Source organism: Lissotriton vulgaris, chromosome 7, assembly GCF_964263255.1.
Source record: "Lissotriton vulgaris chromosome 7, aLisVul1.2, whole genome shotgun sequence".
Lineage (NCBI taxonomy): Eukaryota > Metazoa > Chordata > Amphibia > Caudata > Salamandridae > Lissotriton > Lissotriton vulgaris.
In genome coordinates, this window is record NC_141695.1 from 822107274 (window position 1) to 822126468 (window position 19195).

Genomic DNA, 19195 nt, shown 5'->3' on the forward strand with positions numbered 1-19195 from the left:
CTCTCGATGGGTAGTCCTTTGTATCAAGATTTGTTATGCTTTGGCTAAAAAGGAACCTCCAGTGGGGTTGCAAGCTCATTCCACTAGAGCTACGGCAGCAACCACTGCTTTATCGCATGGAGTTCCCATCATCGATATCTGCCAGGCGGTCACGTGGGCTTCTATGCACACGTTCACCAGACATTACTGCCTGGATAGTCAAGTCCGGAGAGACTGCTACTTTGCCCGTTCTGTCCTTCAAGGATTTTCTGGCGTGAACTTGGTTCGCAGACTCTTCTGGGTATGGTATTGCTGAGGATCTATTCTAAGGTAAGGAATCTATAACTAATAGTCTCTTTCAGATGAACAAGTTACTTACCTTCAGTAATGATGTAAGAGGCATATATCAGTTATATATTCCTTACCTCCCCTCCCATCCTTCCCTCTCTGCGAACTGACTTCTAGGGATAGGGACTCCCTTACATGGCCCTAGTTGTAGCGCACCAGTGGTCAGTGTCTTTCATGGCTCTGCGCTTCTGGCGTGAAAAGTCGTGTCAGAACTGACGTCAGTGCGCAGGGGCGGCGTCTAAGTACTCACTGCAATGTCATCCTGGTGAACACAACGCCGTAGACCGACGCAGAGTCGACCGAGGCCACCTACCGACGTGCAGGGGAATTGCTGGAAAAAAAATCTCCAGATCCAGTGTGACGTCTGGGGGTAATTCTAAGGTAAGGAATCTATAACTAGTATATGTCTCTTACAGATACATTGTTACCGAAGGCAAGTAACTTGCTCTTTAGAGGAGCTAGTGATCTCATGGACCACTGCCTGTGCTTAAAAAATGAAAAGAAAACTTCTAATTTTTTGTTTTTTAAATGCAAACCATTTTCCTTTCAAGACAATGAGCTACATTTAAAAAAGAAATGATTGCTTTATTTAAAAGCATTCATGGACATGGTGGTCTGCTGACCCCCCAGCAGGCCACCATCCCCATGATTTTAGCATTGCTAATGGGTCGCAAATTGCAACCAATCTCCTTAATATTCATGAGGTTGGTCAATTTGCGACCCACTAGAAATTGCTAAATGAAACACATAGGGTTTCAACCACTAGGAAAAGCGATTACCTAATTGTCAGTCACAGAGAAACATAATTATGTCATCACTATTTCCAATAATTATACATATGGGCCCATAAGGTTTACCCAAGCCTCTAAGCTGTCTCATAGGTATAGACAGATAAGGTGTGAGGTTGAGCACCTTCACCTGTCTCTGCTATCCTGGACTACTGTTTTTAATATTCATTATTTTTTACTTAGTTGGGAACTGTTGGACTTGGCTCTTTTTGTAGGGTCATCCCTGAACCTTTTGCCTTCTTTCTGTATTTTATCTGACCTGTTGAGGGCTGTTTTATGACTCTGGGCACTTTACCACTGCTGATCAGTGCTTTTCATCAACTTGAAGAAGAATCTCCAAGGGCTTGAACTTGAGCTTGCCTCCTGCCTGAAGTCTCAGGGATACAGGACTTCACCAACCAGCTCCCCCCCTGAATTCCTTTGCTGGGAATTGAAGTGCCTGCTGTTGTGCTGGGCCTTCTGAGAGGCTGTGTGTCGCTGGGAGCTGGAAGCGTGACTCAATGATGAGAAGCGTGTCGCCGCCGCAGCAGTTGCTGTCGCATTGCCAAGGAAGCATGCCACCGATGCCGCCGACGCCATCGCATCACAGAAGCGCGTGACATCATCGGAGAAGCGTGCCACCACCGCCGTAGAGGTCGCCTTCGCTTCACCGGAGAAGCATGTCGAAGGGCTTGTTGCAGTGCAGAAACTCATCGAGTCACTGTCGGGCATGCACGCATCGCATCAACGTTGTCGTATCGTAACCAAGACACCATTTTGTCACATCACACCAGAGAAGAGTATTGCATCGCCATCCTGTCGCATCGTACGGGAGAGTAGTAAGAAACCAACGCATCACCTCCCCACACAGTAAGGAAGCGAACATCAACTCCCCTGCGCTGCAGTAAGGAATCAACACATCCAGTCCCCTGTCATATAGCTACTTCTTTTCTATATACTGTGTTAAGTTAGAATGAGCTTATTAAATGTTTAAACGCCATTTTTCCTTTTGCTTCATTTTGCACACAACACATAATTGTTATTTTAGCTTTCAACCTAGAAGAGCGTTGTCATTTACTTGAGAATAATATGTTATTACTCTGATATCAGTTTTGCTTGGTACACTGTCTGCACAGTGAGTGCTGAAGCCTCCAAGGATAACTCGACACAGTGTTGTTGTGAGGTCTGATCTTCGCACCTTCCTAGACATAACACAAATGCAGCTGCTGCCAAAATCTGGCTTTAAGCGGGTTTTATATAGCTTTGCTGAAAACACATGTAACACACTTGATGGTGCTTCGCATGCAGAGAGCTGGTGGAAGTTGATGTGATCCTCTGCCACTGAAATTTTGAGGTATGGGCCCGCCCTGCTAAAACCACAAAGAGACCTTCATAGATATAATATACTATGCTAATTAGGGTGGGTGAGAAATAGGTGTTGTTAATTCCTATTCATTTCAGCATCTTAGTATGCTGTCAACGTTCGCTTTTTATGGACTAGTAACTATGCTGATAACTTTGTTTCTTATAATATGTTTGCTTGTATTATATAAGATACTGCGTTTGAGAACCCTGCATTAATAAATAAATATTTCAAATATGCATGTGTCCTTATTTACTCCACGTTCTGGTTTGAAATGATTATATAGCGAAAGAGTGTTCATGTGTTCCACGATACCTGAGGTATTCTAAGTTCATGTTCTGGTTTGTCTAAACATTGGGAGTTTGTTATAACCAATGAGACACTGTAGCTAGCTCGGTAAGGGGATTTTGGGTATTGAGGTGAGTTTTGGGCCATCCTAATTCACTGAGGTTCCAAATCTCTATGCACAGTTCTGTAGGAGAACGGAATTCCCGCTACATGGCGCCCATACTTTGCTGGCATTATATCATGACACTCGAGTAGTATATCATTCAATCCTTAACCCCTTCACTGTCGTTTCTGGAAAACGGTGGTGTCGGAACAAACCTACCTATTTGTGAAATAGGTCTTTTCAAGCTTGAATCTTACTAAAACAGTTTCCTTGAATTACTACCCAGTTGTGCTACAAAGTTTCCTTGGTTTTTCTACGTTCCTGTGCTGTCATGGCCAATCCCGTGGACATTCCGCAGCATAGTGGCATTGTGGTGCGCAATCATTTGCTGAATTACAATGTACCCGTGGAAGGTTTGGCTGTGATCATGGTGGTGAGTGCGGATGCTGCTTACCCATACAAACTATTTTATTCGTGGGTGACATTTCCGGCGGTGGACGCTAATTCTGGTGTGTTCCACACATACACTCCCTCTGCTGTACCGAATGAATATACTCCTTACAGGGCACATGAGGTTCCTATTGATGTTTGGCAGCATCAAGTTTGGTTTGGTGGCGCCCTACTCCATTCTTTGTCCACTCCGAGGTTAGGTCCTTTGTCCATTCCAGGCGCAAGTTGGCCTGTTTTGGCTGGATTTACTCCTCATCCTCTACACGGCAATTGTAACCTAGCTGAACTTCGTAGACTACATGTGGTCTCCATTGCCGTGATTAGAGCCTTAGTGCACTACATTGGCCGTAATCTTCCGGGTGGGCCCCCGGGGGGTGCGGCGCTTCCGGCCGGACAGAGTAGTTTGAAACTCAGTCCCGTGATGGTCAATGCTGTAATGGGCAAGAAGCGCCTGGATAAGGATGATTTTCCTTTCTGGCTTGCTGAGAAATTTGACCAGCTGGAAGCTGTATTTCCTAATACGACTCCTGGTGAAAAACACAGGATTCTGACGCTTAGTTTGCCAAAAGATTTGGCCCTTGTACTCGTTGACTGTGAGACCTAGGGTAAGACTTTTGCAGCGGTCTATGCAAGGTGCTACGGCACTCCGTCTATGGCTTTCCTGCCTACAGTCCACGGTCCACGGCAAACGTGTTCAAGATGATCACGGACCGGAGTCTGCGGTCGAGTTGGGTATGCGCCTGTGTGGCACCTTTGATGTGGTTTTCGATCTGATCCTTGCTAATGTCAAGGGGGATGCAGTGAACTTTCAGGTAGCGAACGCTTTGGCTGCGATTCCCGAGGCCGAAAAACCCCAACAGTTAGCGAGGATTATTGTGGCGGCTTATAAAACCGTGGGTCGCAATAGTAAGGGTGTTAAGCCTTTTTCTGTTAAGGAGAAAAAGCAACCCCAGGGCCAAGCTTCGGAAACAGACGTTCAGCCCAAGTCCAAGAAACAGAATTGGCCTAAGAAACAAAAACAGGGAAAGCAGAAGCAACAACAACAAACACAGGTTTCTCGCTCTGCGTCTCCGTTGCCTGTGCAGTCGGAACGTGTTTATGACTTGCGCGATCGCGCGACGATTAAACCTCCTGATCGATTTCAGGTTTCTGATCAACGCTCTCCTCGTTCCTTTCAGGACTCATCGGCCTCGACGACCGGTGGTGGAGGGAGCGGCAGGCGTCGGGTGGTCAACAAGGACGTGACCAGCCCCGCTCGAAAGACGGTGCAGGAAAGCAGGACGGCTTGACGCCGAAAAGACCAATGTTTGCCAAGAAGAAAGTCGCAGCTTTAACAGCGCATCGATACGCCACAGATAGTGAGAACGTGGCTTCGGAATCTGACGTGGGCTCTGACCTTGCTGGACAGCGCGGCGGAGATTACCATAGTGAGAGAGGCCCTGCGTCCACTACTGAAGGTGACAGCGACCGATATTTATGTTGTGATAGAAACAGCTGATACAAGAGTTGCTCCCCCTGATAGACATTTTGAAATTGTCCTGTTAATCGAAGGTGACATACAGCGAACCATAAAAGGGGTATTTTGGGAAAATCTTTCGTCTATGTATGACATTTTGCTTTCTGAGGCTGACTGCCCCCCACCTTTTGTTCTTGCGGCACTGCGAGGGGAGGAGGTAATCCTCCCCAGTTTCGCGAACATAGTCTCGAAGGAGGATGCGCTGCATTTTGCAGAAGAGTGGGCTCTGGCTCTAGCGCCGGCTGTGTACCGCAATCAATGTGGTTGGGATAAATTGTCCCCGAGCCACGAAATTCCTTTACGGTCTCAGCCGCAGCCTCAACCTCAATATCCCATACGACGTGAAGCCAAAGCTTCCGTCGCGGCAATCCTTGAACAATTGGAATATCTAGGTGTAATTGAAACGTGTGTCACCGATAAATAACCCTCTTTTTACTGTAAACAAGCCAGACGTTTCGTATCGTTTGGTGTTGGATTACCGGCATTTAAACTCCCATTGCCGTAACTGTGCAGTACAGAATACTCACGGCTCTGCCCTAGTGAATAGTCTTGTGTGTAAGCGCTTTAAACCCACGCTTGACATTTCCAATGGTTTTTATTTCCATAGATTGGATGGTCTAAGTTCCCAATGGACCTCCATCACGTGCGGCGGTGTCCAAAAACAGTTTTGGCGTTTGCATATGGGCTATAAGAATAGTTATGTTATGTTATGTTATGTTATGTTATGTTATGTTATGTTATGTTATGTTATGTTACAGCGTTCTTGTATAGCGCACGGCTACTCGAAAAGAGTGTCCCGGCGCTTTCCACCTGCAGCTCAGAATAAAATAGTCCTGGGATTTTTACTGCCCGCATAGTCTCTCTTTTGGAGAGAATCGACCCGGATGCATGTTCGTATGTGGATGACATATATCTCACAGACGACGAACTTTGGGAGCATCTGTGTTGAGTCAACGGAATAATTTGTACCTTTGCAAATATGGGTTACAAATTTAACTTTGCAAAATCGCACATTGCAGAGTACACAGTGTTGTTTCTGGGCTACGAGCTCAACAATGAAGGTAAAGGTTTGGCTCCTCACTTCCTGGAGAAATATGCACAGCTGGCAGCTCCGACAACACTGAAAAAACTACAATCTTTACTGGGCTTCTTGAATTTCGGAAGGACATACATTCCGGAATATGCCCAGCATATCAAGCCTTTGTATGCTTTGATACAACCATCTTTTTTCCAAATCATGCTGGCTGCCTGAGCATTCTGCTATACTGCAATTTTTGCAAGCTGATCTGCTCGCTTCTAAATTCTTACAGACTCGTGATAACCAAACCAACCTGGTGATAAGAATTATCCCTGGGACGGTGGGTTTCACGTACCTAACTTTTAATGAGGGAGACACAGTACCTATTGCTTACAAGTCACACTTGTACACTTCGGCTGAAATGTGATTTTCCACTTTGGAGAAGGTTTTAACGGCTGTGCAGATGGCAATTCTTAAAGAACGTGCCCTGTCACAGGGAAAACGCATGTTGGTTGTTACCCCGTGTCCTGCCTTGGAGGCAGTAACGAAAGCCAGTGTACAAAATCCCAAAGCTTTGCACCCTCGGTGGATTCAATGGGCTGCATCCTTGACGTCCCAGGATGTCACGTTTATTTTTGATGCCTCATTACGGTCGCAGGAGTACTTACAGTATGAATTTGTTCTTCCGGCTCCTGCGACCTTTGGAGGATTTCCATTGCATCATTTACACGGATGGTTCGGCGCAGGTTGCGCATGGCTCTAAACATGCCTTCGTTTCCGCATGCGCCATTGTGGTCGGTGCCATGGTGAACGATGAGTTCAAGTCCAGTGTCGTGCACACACAGACACTAGGGGACTGCACCGCACAATTAGCGGAACTTCGTGCTCTGATGCTTGCATTGGAGTACGCTGATCCTAGTGTGAAGACTTTGATTGTAAGTGATTCTTACTACTGTGGCCAGTCTTACAATGAGAACTTGTTCTTTTGGATTCAGAATCACTTTCGTGATTCCAAGGGTAGCACAATAAAACATAAGATGATCTGGGTCCGGGTGGCTGAATTTAAGGAGAAGTCGCCACTTGTGTTTGTGATTCATACTCTTGGCCATCAGCATGTTGGAGTCCACGCTGTCGGCAATTCGCTTGCTGATGAAGCGGCGAAATCAGCGGTATCGAAATATTTAGTTGCAGCAGTTGCATGGTCCAAAAGTAAAATAGATGATGACATCTTGGCGGCTGTAGCTGCCACTTAGAAGGGAGGTACATTTTCTACGGGGTTACCTTTGAAGTACACATACCACTTAAGTCCCGATAAGGTTCCTTATGTGAAAATACCTGATGTTGGGGAACGCTTGATTCCCAACTTGGATCGCAGGGCTACGTTGATTACAGCGGCGCATAAAGGTGTGGCGTCTGCGCATGCGGGCGTCTAGGCCACTGTAACTCAGCTACAACAACGTTTCTGGTGGCGGGGACTGTACAAACAGACGCGCGACTATGTCCTTCAATGTGACATTTGCCAGCAGATTAAGCCTTCGACAGCTGCGCGTCCGCCTCAGACACAGTTGTACAGATCTAATAAACCACTGGGTTGCATTTATTTAGATCACTGTGGTCCTTTTCTTCTGATACTGCGTATAAGTACATCTTAGTAGCAGTTGATTCATGCACACTCTTTGTGTGGGTCTGGCCCCATCGCAGCGCCGATTCACAGACTGTCATAAGAGATTTGCGTGTCTTTGTAGGGATTTTTGCCTGTGGTACCTTCCATTCGGATCAGGGTCCGGCTTTCGCGTATAAGGATGCTATGATTTCGTTGGGGGTCCAAGTCAAGTTTTCGTCTCCATACAGACCTGAGGGTAATAGTGAAGTGGAACGAATGAACCGTGGCTTAAAGCAATTTTTGACAACACGAGTTATAGGCACTGGCAGGAACTGGTTGGCCCATCTCAATGGCGTGCAGCGTGCTCTTAATAATCTCCCTAGAAGGTCTCTGGGTGGGCGGACCACGTACGAAATGCTCTTTGGTATCAAGATGTATGTCCCTGACCTCGACGGTCTAGACTGCGTGGCCCAAGACACGGCCTTTGACGTAGATGAACATTGCAATGTTTTACAGGATCTACAAAAGACCAGAGACAGTCTTGCAAAGGAACATTTGCCCTCCACATCGGATGATGCGTTGCAGATCCCGGTAGTTGGCTGGCTACCCAAAGTTGGAGAACTGGTTCGAGAGAAGATCGATAACAAGAAAGAATTTGGTCCTTCCTATCGAGCTCCGGTTCCCGTTCTTGGAGTGAAGGGCACAAGAACAGTCATTTTACCACCACTTCCAGGTCATAAGGGAAACAGGTTTATCTCAATTGACAATGTCAAGATACACAGGGTGGCCGATTCTTCGTAGTATGACACCGGCAGTCTCCTGTCCTTCGATTGTGAGAAATTCTGTTTTGGCCACTACTTCTAATGCTGAGCCTGGAGTGCCCCTTGAGATGCCTGCTGTTTCCAATCCTTTATTAAGTACTTTACCTGTTAATAACATCGATGACCTAAATTACACCTATCCAGTTGATTTATCGATGCCTGATTTGCAAACACGTTTGGCCATAGAATCCAGATTCTCATTTGACTCTGTTTCAGTAAATTCGAAAAAACCCTCACGTTTTGCAGTTTATGTCACTTTATTTAAAAAACATTTTTTGATCCCTCCTTGGACATATATTTGGCTGGTACTTTTTTTGGTTTACCTTTTTATGTCAATTAGTTTTGTGTTTTATTTTTTCCGTCTTATCGATGGACACTATGTCGAGGAGAGAACATGCATTCGGCATCTTAATGGAACTTTGGCCCCCCTTTCCTCGTCACATTCATCACACAGACTGAAGAGAGACTTGAGTTTTGTTAACATCACTGCTTGGCCTGTTCTTGATGGGATTGTGTGGAATGCAGTTAAATTTCAAATCCATGGCCCTACTGAAGTGGTTAATGTTCCTAATGTGCTCAGGGTGAACATGGGGGATGTGGTGAAACAAAACATACGTTCAGATGATTGGGATATTCAGGCCGTAGAATCATTATTCTCTGATTTGAACTTTTATGCTGCCTTTGATGCTGAAGATTTATATTTAGATTCTGCTAATTATGGTGAATTATTTTGCTTTCAACATTTTGGTAACCATTATCTGCATAAGACGAGTTCCAGAAGGGGTACTGTAAATTATACACAGTGGGAACATTGCCCAGCACCGTTACAAGGCAGCTCTAGTACATTTTTGAAAAAGTACACTTATTTTACCGACTTTAATCAATCAAGTCCTGAGTCCTTTTATTTTAAAATGACCAAAAGTCCATGTCCAAAGTTAGACTTACGATACTAAATTGTTGTATTCAAAGTCCTTTCTAGACAAATTAGCTGTAGAGGGCTACCAGTTATGGAAGGAAACCATTGACCTTAAATCTGTTTGGGGTTCTAAAAGTTGGCAGGTACAAGGCATTGAGGCTTTGCACCGTGCATGTCTCATCCCAAAGCATATGTTGTTTTTAAATTCTACCAATTTCCAGACAACATGCTTTGTATTGGCTACTTCTAAAGAATTAAATACCCCTACTATCCCTGATTTGGAAGAATATTCCAGTTGGAATAATTTTACACAGTTTTCCATTCTAGAATTGCAAACACTGTTGCACAATTCATCCTTTAATGTATCCAGTTTGGATCCGAAGGGTTGGCTGATGTGGCACAGAAGTTCTGATTCTTGCCAACATCGCTTTCTGGGTTTAGCTGAAGGATTTACACAAGGCAGGCCTGATCTGCGATTTGAGACTGACCATTCAGTCACTACTTACTCGGTAGGCAAATTGTGTCAGAATTGGCTTCAACATTCTACATTGGCTGCAGTTAAATTACATCTATCCAAGCTGACTGATGATGTGGATTTAAATGATTTCATAAAAGGCCCGGTTAGTGGTAGATCTAAAAGATGGATTTTTGCGATTTACAATGAAATCTGGAAAACTTCCCAGGTTGAGGCTGCTAAGCGCCTCAGAGCAATTGATCAAGCTAATTTGGAAAAAGTGCTTGCAGTTGTGGATAACAGTATTAACATTTCTTCACGCATTTACACGTTGAATAATATTGTATCTTCTGTTGTTGATATTGTACATGATGAAGTGTCTGTGTTATACCATGGTCAAAATCAATTGCGTTCTATTATGCAATTTGCGTGGACCCTGCAGACGCTTAAGGCTGGTAGGGTGCCTTGGAATTACATGAACGTGTCCTCCCTCTTTGCCCCATTTAATTTGACAGACAAACAGCGCATGCTTTCAATGCGTGATGCATCCTTTTCCATGTTACACATTGATAGGTTGGAATCTTTACCGTTTTCTGTGGCTGAGGCCACTGCTGCAACGTGGCTTATCCACGGGTTAATCACATTACCATTTGCCTTATACAAATTTACAAATTGTATGCAATATATTGCAATAGGAAGATATGAACCATTAGGTAGCTCGTTTCTCCATGAGGCATGGTTGCTTCCATTCACTTATAGGTGCCTGAAAGACGAGAACGAAGTTTATCTTAAGGGGGAGGAATGCACAGAGACACCTGATCATTCATTGATATGCAGACACATCCAGGTGCACGGTTCTTGTAACCAGGACCGGCCGAATTTAGCCTGTGTTTTGAAGGGTACTCCGGTTCCCGCAATCGTTCCAACTTTCACATTACTGGGAAACAGCAGTTATTTACTGTTGAATAACGAAGACTGTTGTGGGTTAATTAAAGGTATCGCTTATGTGGTAACAGTATCAGAACGTGTGGTGTGTTGCAAAAACGTTCTGTATCCTCCTACAAATGGGAATTCAGATGTTTCCATCTGGCTGCGCATCCCAACTTTGAAGGCAGAGTTCAATGGTATGAGTAGAATAAGAGCCCTTTTGTCTCAAAAAGAGGTGGCCCTGTGTTCGGCCCGAGAAACATTTGTCCTTCACATAGCTAACACTCGCACAGAGGTGCAGGCGCTTTTGAATACTGATTTGCCATTACATTTCAGCGAGCTGGTTCATCAGATCTTTAATGCCTCCTCCACTTCTGGCCTCGCACACTTTTTTAAATTAGTTAGCAGTGGTCTCGTGACTTCCTTCGAGAAAATATTTGGAGTCATCCCTGCATTTTTTCATTCTATATTTTCAAGCCTGTTTGGTGGCTTCCCTGTTTTGCTAGCGTTGGCTGCAGGCGTTCTGGTGATATTTTGTTTTGTTAAACATGGATGCCCGTTCTGCGTTAGAAGCTGCACAGCCCCTCCTGCCACTGTTTTGCAACCGGATGCTTGATTACTATGGCGCACTGACGCTTGCGACTTTAAGCACGGCATTTAGATTATCGTTTCGGTTTTCCTATTTCACATGCGTCCAGCCTGTGTTTCATTGCCTGAGCTGCGATTTCGACTGGGCCATTGATTTGTGTCTCTGCTAGACGGTGTCTCCTGATGTCGATTTTAATCACCTGATGAGTCCCGTAGTTGCTCACGAGTTGATTTGTTCTGGCGAAAGGATTATGGCCTTGGCAGCGATGCATGGACTAGTGGGTCATTGAGACATACTCGCAGCAGCGCATGAGTTCTTGGCACAGAGCTTTCTTGAGAACCCACCGAGTTGTCCTCTGATAATGCTAGAGGATCCAGTGCTGGAGGAGCAGCTATGTCCTTTCCCACTAATAAATTGGATGGCTGAACAGTTTTCGGATGATGACAGTGATTTCATGCTGGAGGCTGTTGCTGCATATTTTGCATATTCAGTCCTATCCTGAGAGGCCTTCTGAACTTTTGCTAATAGCACGTTCCTGATTGCATTGTTTTTGGGTCCTTTTTGTGTACAATTTTATTTTTCTCCCTCAAACCCCAGGCCTATTGACTTGAGTGAAAGTGGAAAAATTGAATTAAAAAGCTTAGAGCTTTTTAGTTTGACCGCTGTAAGGTTGTCGCATCTGCTTTTGGAAATTACCTTAGCTCATTATTATTGAACTCTGCTTTCATGTTATGCTCCTATTCTGGTCTTGCCTTATCTTACCTTGACCGTGCTCGGATCATTGGGGGGGTGTCATATAGCTACTTCTTTTCTATATACTGTGTTAAGTTAGCATGAGCTTATTAAATGTTTAAACGCCATGTTTCCTTTTGCTTCATTTTGCACACGACACATAATTGTTATTTTAGCTTTCAACCTAGAAGAGCGTTGTAATTTACTTGAGAATAATATGTTATTACTCTGATATCAGTTTTGCTTGGTACACTGTCAGCACAGTGAGTGCTGAAGCCTCCAAGGATAACTCTACACAGTGTTGTTGTGAGGTCTGATCGTCGCACCTTCCTAGACATAACACAAATGCAGCTGCTGCCAAAATTTGTCTTTAAGCGGGTTTTATATTGCTTTGCTGAAAACACACGTAACACACTTGATGGTGCTTCGCATGCAGAGAGCTGGTGGAAGATGATGTGATCCTCTGCCACTGAGATTTTGAGGTATGGGCCCGCCCTGCTAAAACCCAAAAGAGACCTTCATAGATATAATATACTATGCTAATTTGGGAGGGTGAGAAATAGGTGTTGTTAATTCCTATTCATTTCAGCATCTTAGTATGCTGTCACTGTTCGATTTTTATGGACTAGTAACTATGCTGATAACTTTGTTTCTTATAATATGTTTGCTTGTATTATATAAGATACTGCGTTTGAGAACCCTGCATTAGTAAATAAATATTTCAAATATGCACGTGTCCTCATTTACTCCACATTTTGGTTTGAAATGATTATATAGCGAAAGAGTGTTCATGTGTTCCACGATACCTGAGGTATTCTAAGTTCATGTTCTGGTTTGTCTAAACATTGGGAGTTTGTTATGACCAATGAGACACTGTAGCTAGCTCGGTAAGGGGATTTTGGGTACTGAGGTGAGTTTTGGGCCATCCTAATTCACTGAGGTTCCTGATCTCTATGCACAGTTCTGTAAGAGAACGGAATCCCTGCTACATCATCAGTGAGCATTACAGCAGTTCCTACACCTGACTGTAGAGTATGGGACAAGCTTGATTACAATATATTTGGCCCGCCATAACTTTTAAAAATACCATATTTATTTAAAATTTCATTGAGTGATATCATTACCTCCAGTACATTTTCGATGATTGGGATTATGAAACTGTAAATAATATGTTGTCTGATTTAGAAAAATCTGCTGCTTTTTCTAATAATGAAATGTTAGAAGGCACATCAGACTATGAAACAATGTATTGCTATCAACATTATGGTCATCACTTTCTGCATAAATCGGCTAATCCCAGAAATGTTTTCGCATACCACCAAAGGGAACATTGCCCAACACTACTGAAAAGCAGTTCAAAAACATTTGCACAGAAAGTTCCGTATTTTTCAGGGTTTAACAAGTCAGACCCAGACTCATATTATTTTAAGGTTGCACCAACACCAGCACAGAAAAATATGTAACGAACACCAAACAGATTTATTCAGCTTCCTTTATTGCCCAATTGTCTGAACAAGGTTTCGACTTACGGAAAGACACCATCGACTTAAAATCTGTCTGGGGTACTAGAGACTGGCAGGTCCAGGGATCAGAGGCACTATTTAGAGCATGCCTTATCCCTCAGCAAATAATGTTTTTGAATGAAATCGTGCAACAAACGACCTGTCTTGGATTAGCCAGGAACAAAGGTTTGAATACACCTCTGATGCCCACACCATCTCACACTGAGGGTAAGATAACATCACAAGAAGAGGTTACACTAGATAACATCATGCAATATAATGGATTAGACTCTGATTGGAAGGGATGGTTGCTTTGGCCTGTAGACACCAATAACTGTCAGGAAAGATTCTTGGGTAAAACTAAAGGATTTAGTATCAATAGGCCAGATTCACGCTACTTACAGAAACAACACCCAGGGGTAGTGACAACATACAGGGTTGGGAAGTTATGCCTCGATTGGCTAAAGACCTCAACACTCACACATGTGAAACAGCACTTATCCTTACTTACAAAGAATGTGGACCAACAGGATTTTTTATTAGGTCCTAGGAAGCCACATCACAAACGTTTCTCTTATGCTGTCTACAATGAGATTTGAAAAATATCACAACAAGAGGCCGCATAAAGATTACAAGAAAGAGATCGTATAAATCTAGAGAAAGCTCTAGCGGTGGTCGGTTACGGGTTAATGACAATGAGCACCAGGATATATTCACTGGGCAACATGGTATCTTATACTATTGATGTACTATAACAGGATTTGTCCATATTACAACACGGACAATCACAATTGCCTTCTATTACGTTATTAAGCTGGACAGTGCAATCTTTGTGCGCAGGCTATGTGCCTTGGTGTTTCGTAAACAGTACGTCCCTGTTTCTTCTGACAGAAAACAGATAGAAATGGCACAAAGGGGATCAAAATATACAATGCTGCATATTGAAAAACTGGATAGATTTGCATTTACAGTGGCAGAGTCACTGTCCATGGAATGGTTAATATATTGCCACATAACATTTCAATTCCAATATTGCCTTGAACAAATGCAGGCAGGCAGATATGAAGAAATGGGTAGGGAATTCATTAAGGAATCTTGGGAATTACCGTACAGATTTTGATGCCGGAGTAGTGTTGCTAAGCGGTACTAACTGCGAGAATGCTTTAAGTTGATCACTTATATGCCAGGATATAATGCTTCGTGGGGCCTTTAACGGTTCTGTAGCAAACTTATCCTGTCACTTAAAGGGTGCTCCAGCTGCTGTGATCACTCCAGTGTTCAGGCTACTTTCGAATGAGAGTTACTTGATGCTGAACGATCACGGTTGCTGTGGAATGCTTCCAGGCATCGCATATCTGGTAAATTGCTGTATGCAAGTATTGTTTCCACCAACACATACAGTCAGGGAGGCACCGTTATGGCCTTCACTAAATGTTTCTCTAATATAGCTTGATGCTTTAAGCTTAATGAAAAGCCATGCGTATACAGAAATCTGTACCCTTAACCTCTACTCGAGACCCCTTTGATCTCCGGCAGAGATACAGGCCCTTATACGTACAAATTGCCCCTTTCATTTTGCAGAAATGGTAAATCGTATCTTTAACATGTCTGGTATGACAGGCATCGTCCACCTATTTAAGACCATAGGTTCTGGACTATTAAGCACCTTACAGACGGTCCTTGGAGTTATACTAAACTTTATACACTCCATATTTGGAAGCATATTTGGACGGCTGCCGCTGATACAGTTTCTGATAGCAGGTATCCTGACTGTCATTTTTCTGCTACGGAATGGACGTCCCAGTCATCAAGGAGATGGAAACGTACTCCTGGAGCGAAAATACTGTGATCGCATGGTACAACTTCTAGGCACACTTCACCTAAGGGAACTAAGTGCTTCTTGGTTCTTCTCATCTAGACCCATCTGGATGGACTCGATCTTACCTGTCCTTCGTTGCCTGTTTTGCGGAGAAGAATGCGTGTTGGATCTCTGTCTGATACTCCCATCATGTGCTCAACCGGGCGTTGATGCTTTACTGGACCCGATAAAGGCCCATGTTTTGCTGTATCCAGCGTATTTCTATGTTGAAGGCGACATTCCTAGAGCCATCTCAGGCAGTAACAGCTCCTGTTGGTATGGACACCGGCTCCTCCTCTGACATCCAGGCCTTGGATGGCGCACAGGCTGCCCCAGCTGAGGACAGTACGGATCATCTGTCCTCAATTGACATAATCTGCGAGGTGTTACAGGGACTGTCAACTGCGGAGGCAAGCAACAAAAATGTTGTGTCTACCAGCAAGGACACATAAACATTTGTCTCATTTGGCCCATCATGTTCGGGAAACAAATACGACTTTTGGAAAACAAACAGAAAATTAGAACTTCGTATCAAAATTGAAATAAATAAGCATGTATGGCTTTCAAATGCTTGTAGTAGTTTGGACTATACCTACAGACGTATGAGAGCTGTAGCTTAAGTGTCAATTTCTAATATTTTCTCTTTTTTAACACTTTTAGAACTCTTTTTAACTTTTTAATACAATGTTTTTTAACACAACAAAAATCTAATGTTTTAAATATTTTCATACAAGTATCAAGTCCACCTAGTAGTACGTATATAATTTAACTATCTCGTCTATTCGGAAAAGGGGTGTGTGCTATATTCCATATAGGTACCATAATATAGGCCCTGTTACTTTGTTACCCTTCACCTATATTCCTCCCTACATTACACTTGTCACGGTTTACAGGGACTTACCTTTTACCTAGATATTACACTGCATTCAGAACACAGGTTTTCCCTAGTTCGAAATCTCGTACATTATGTATGAGGATTCTTGGAAGCACTGAAGGACTACAATCTCCTGTATGAAATCTATGTATAAAGTTAATGCCCAACGTCATCCTTAGGCCGACACAGTAACACAGCAAGGTAGGACCCCTGGGGAGACCTATGGTTATATATATATATATATAAACATCATTTCTTGCTAAGATAAGACAGAGGAGACCGAGACTTCTCGGCCGACACACTGACCAGAGACGCTGAGGTTCCTGCATACAGACACTCTAGCTCTCAGTGGTCTAACATTGCTAGCTGGGTGTCCAACTCGAGACCAGGACGGGGTCCCACAGTCTCTCACTTCTGGTAACAGGATTGACTAAATCTTAGAGGGATTCTTGGCTTAACACCTACACACAGACAAGGTACATGTAGGTACATATAGTTAGGGAGACATCGTAGGAGTATGCCTCTTTTTATCATGCGTGTTATATACTTGAATATATTTATGATTATAGTAAGATGGTAGAACTATACCATCCATTTACCTTTATAGTACTGCTGATCATTTAGCTCTTATTCTGTCTAACAGTGGTTGCAGCTCATCTATTCTACACCAGAATAACAACTGTTCAATAAATGCTTATTGAAAACACCCAGTCTGTTTATTCAGTATATCTCTCTGAGACAGACTAAGTACACACGAATGACTGAGCAAAAGGTTTCCACGGTCCTGAGGGATCAGGGTTGTCATGTTCGATGGTTGCCAGGAACTATTCTCTCCTTGGTAAGAGGAGATTCTAGTGGCACTGTGAGCTAGTTGATACAAAAGGCCAACATACCCGGTGGGGGTGTTCAGAGTCAGTCCAACACCAATCCTACTGTGTATGTTGTCTAAGCACGCAGATCCTGTATACTTTTTATAGGCGCTACAGGACAAAAGTGCCACATTGCATGTGAATTGTAAAAGGTTTCACATCAATTCTGGCGCCTGGAGATATTTCAAGATGAGGAATTGGCAGTTAGGTGTGTATCTATCAGAAATGATTTACAGAAGGAAGGCAACTTAAACATGTTTCTGATACTCATTTTCAAATTGTCTCTGTTAGATGGCTTATTTAGAAACATCGGAAATCTGTGGAAAGTTAACACTTAAATGAAATTACTGGTCAGTAATATTGGTTCCTTACCATTGGCATCTTCCAAGCATGCCTTTTGTCTTTACATGTCTCAAATTGTGCATGGAAATATTTTCCTGCTCAAAGAAATCTAACTTGGCAGCCAGATGCAATGTTTTATAGTCTTTGTGATTTAAAGAAAACAGGTAACAGTGTGGTTCCCAGTTTCGTAGATATTCTATTAATATATTTAATTATAATTAAAATGGTGCAGGATCCTCATCTGCTACATGGGAACATTTGAAACGTATGCATGACTCTGCACACCAATGCTGGAGTATGACTGCAGAATAAATATAACATTCATGAAAGCATGAAATGAAAGAAACCTCCCAGATGCTTTCCTTTTTAACCCTACTTTACCTTTGTATCTTCATTTTAAGATAGCTCTGAATTGCATCTACCTCTCATCCTGGACATAACAAAAGAACACACCTTTTAGTGAATGCAACAGACCATTTCATCAATGTGCTATACCTCATCCTGGCACTGCCAAAACAATGTAGTATTTAAAGAATGAGAGTTGTTACAGCAGCCTGTAGTTAATGAGTGTGTATTCTTTTTCTAAATTTTATTCATTCAGAAATTTTGTGGAAGAAAAACTAGGAACTAAATACGTAGAGGGACGAAGTATTGAGTTTGTCAGGTCCTATGGGGAGAGCAGCCCAACAACTCCAATATTCTTCATCCTATCGCCTGGAGTGGACCCTCTAAAAGATGTGGAAGCAATTGGTAAGTTATTAAAGCATCAGACCCTAATATTTTAACTCACTTTGAAGCTGTCAATTGTACTTTATATGCACATTTATACCAATATGGTTGGAAGCTTTGATTCCCTATTGAACATTTGAGGCATGATTTCTTCTTAGGTTCTTAGCCCCGTGACACCATATTAAATATCAGAATGCTTAAATCTTCAGTATGAAAATATTAAATGACAAAATGCTAGGTCTAGGCTTATAAACTATCACATACTTTCAGGATTCCTCTTTGCTCGTCAACCTCATTGGGTCTGTTTAGATTGTCTAAATTGCAGGACTGCAGAAATTGTCTCTTGGTTAATTTTTAATTGACAGAAGTCTGATTTTAACCAAACTCCATACCCATGGTGAAAAAAACCTTGCCTTTGACATCAGTGTCAAAGGCAAGTTTTTTTTCACATAGCACATTCTTTTCCTCAAATAAAGGGGCATATGACAAACGGGCAGAATATTTGTCAATAAGGTTGCTTTTTCTCAGTGCTAGAAGGCCTGGAGTACTGAAGTTAGGAATTGGTTAGCCAAAACACTGAGGGGCTTATTTTGATGTCGGTCGGACTTGCGTTCTCCCAACACCTTTTGAGGAAACTGGACCGAATAGGAGTCTGTGGCATTCACCTCAAGGTGCCTGCCACCAGTTGCAGGGATCAACAAGGGGGCACCTATGGCGCTCCCTCGGCCCCCAGCTAGAGGCCAAAACAGAAGGGGTGCCTGCTAGGGGCCCCCAAACACGCTTTCTGACAGGGTTTGAATGTCGGAAAGACCAGCATGGAAACCCAGCCGGAAACCGTGCATCCTAATACACAAGCCAGAAAAGCCTTCCATTTTGATTACGGGCTGGTCTCCAACTGGCAGGCGGGCTCCTGGAGCCTGCCGGAAGACAGCCAGAATGAACGGCCAGTTTCAATTCCGACTGGCTGTACTGTAATCAGCCAGGCAGAACTGAAACCGATGATCTCGGTCAAAAGGGCTCCGACCTAAGGTTGGAGGCCTTACAACAGAGATCGTAATCGGGCCCACAGTGTTTAATAGTTTGCTGGTGATAGGTTAACAAGCAGTAAAGGGGGACACTCAGCGGTGGTAACAGGATCTTAATTGAC

The 19195-nt window shown here is 43.3% G+C and overlaps 1 protein-coding gene across 1 annotated transcript in view; it reads left to right on the plus strand.

Annotated features, from left to right (window-relative positions):
• The window catches only part of DNAH17 (dynein axonemal heavy chain 17), a 15539113-nt gene that overhangs the window by 14014561 nt on the left and 1505357 nt on the right, over positions 1 to 19195 (plus strand). Inside the window, exon 73 of the mRNA XM_086931082.1 lies at positions 17921 to 18069. Within this exon, the coding sequence (XP_086787208.1) occupies positions 17921 to 18069 (149 nt within the window). The remainder of the gene's footprint in view (positions 1 to 17920; positions 18070 to 19195) is intronic.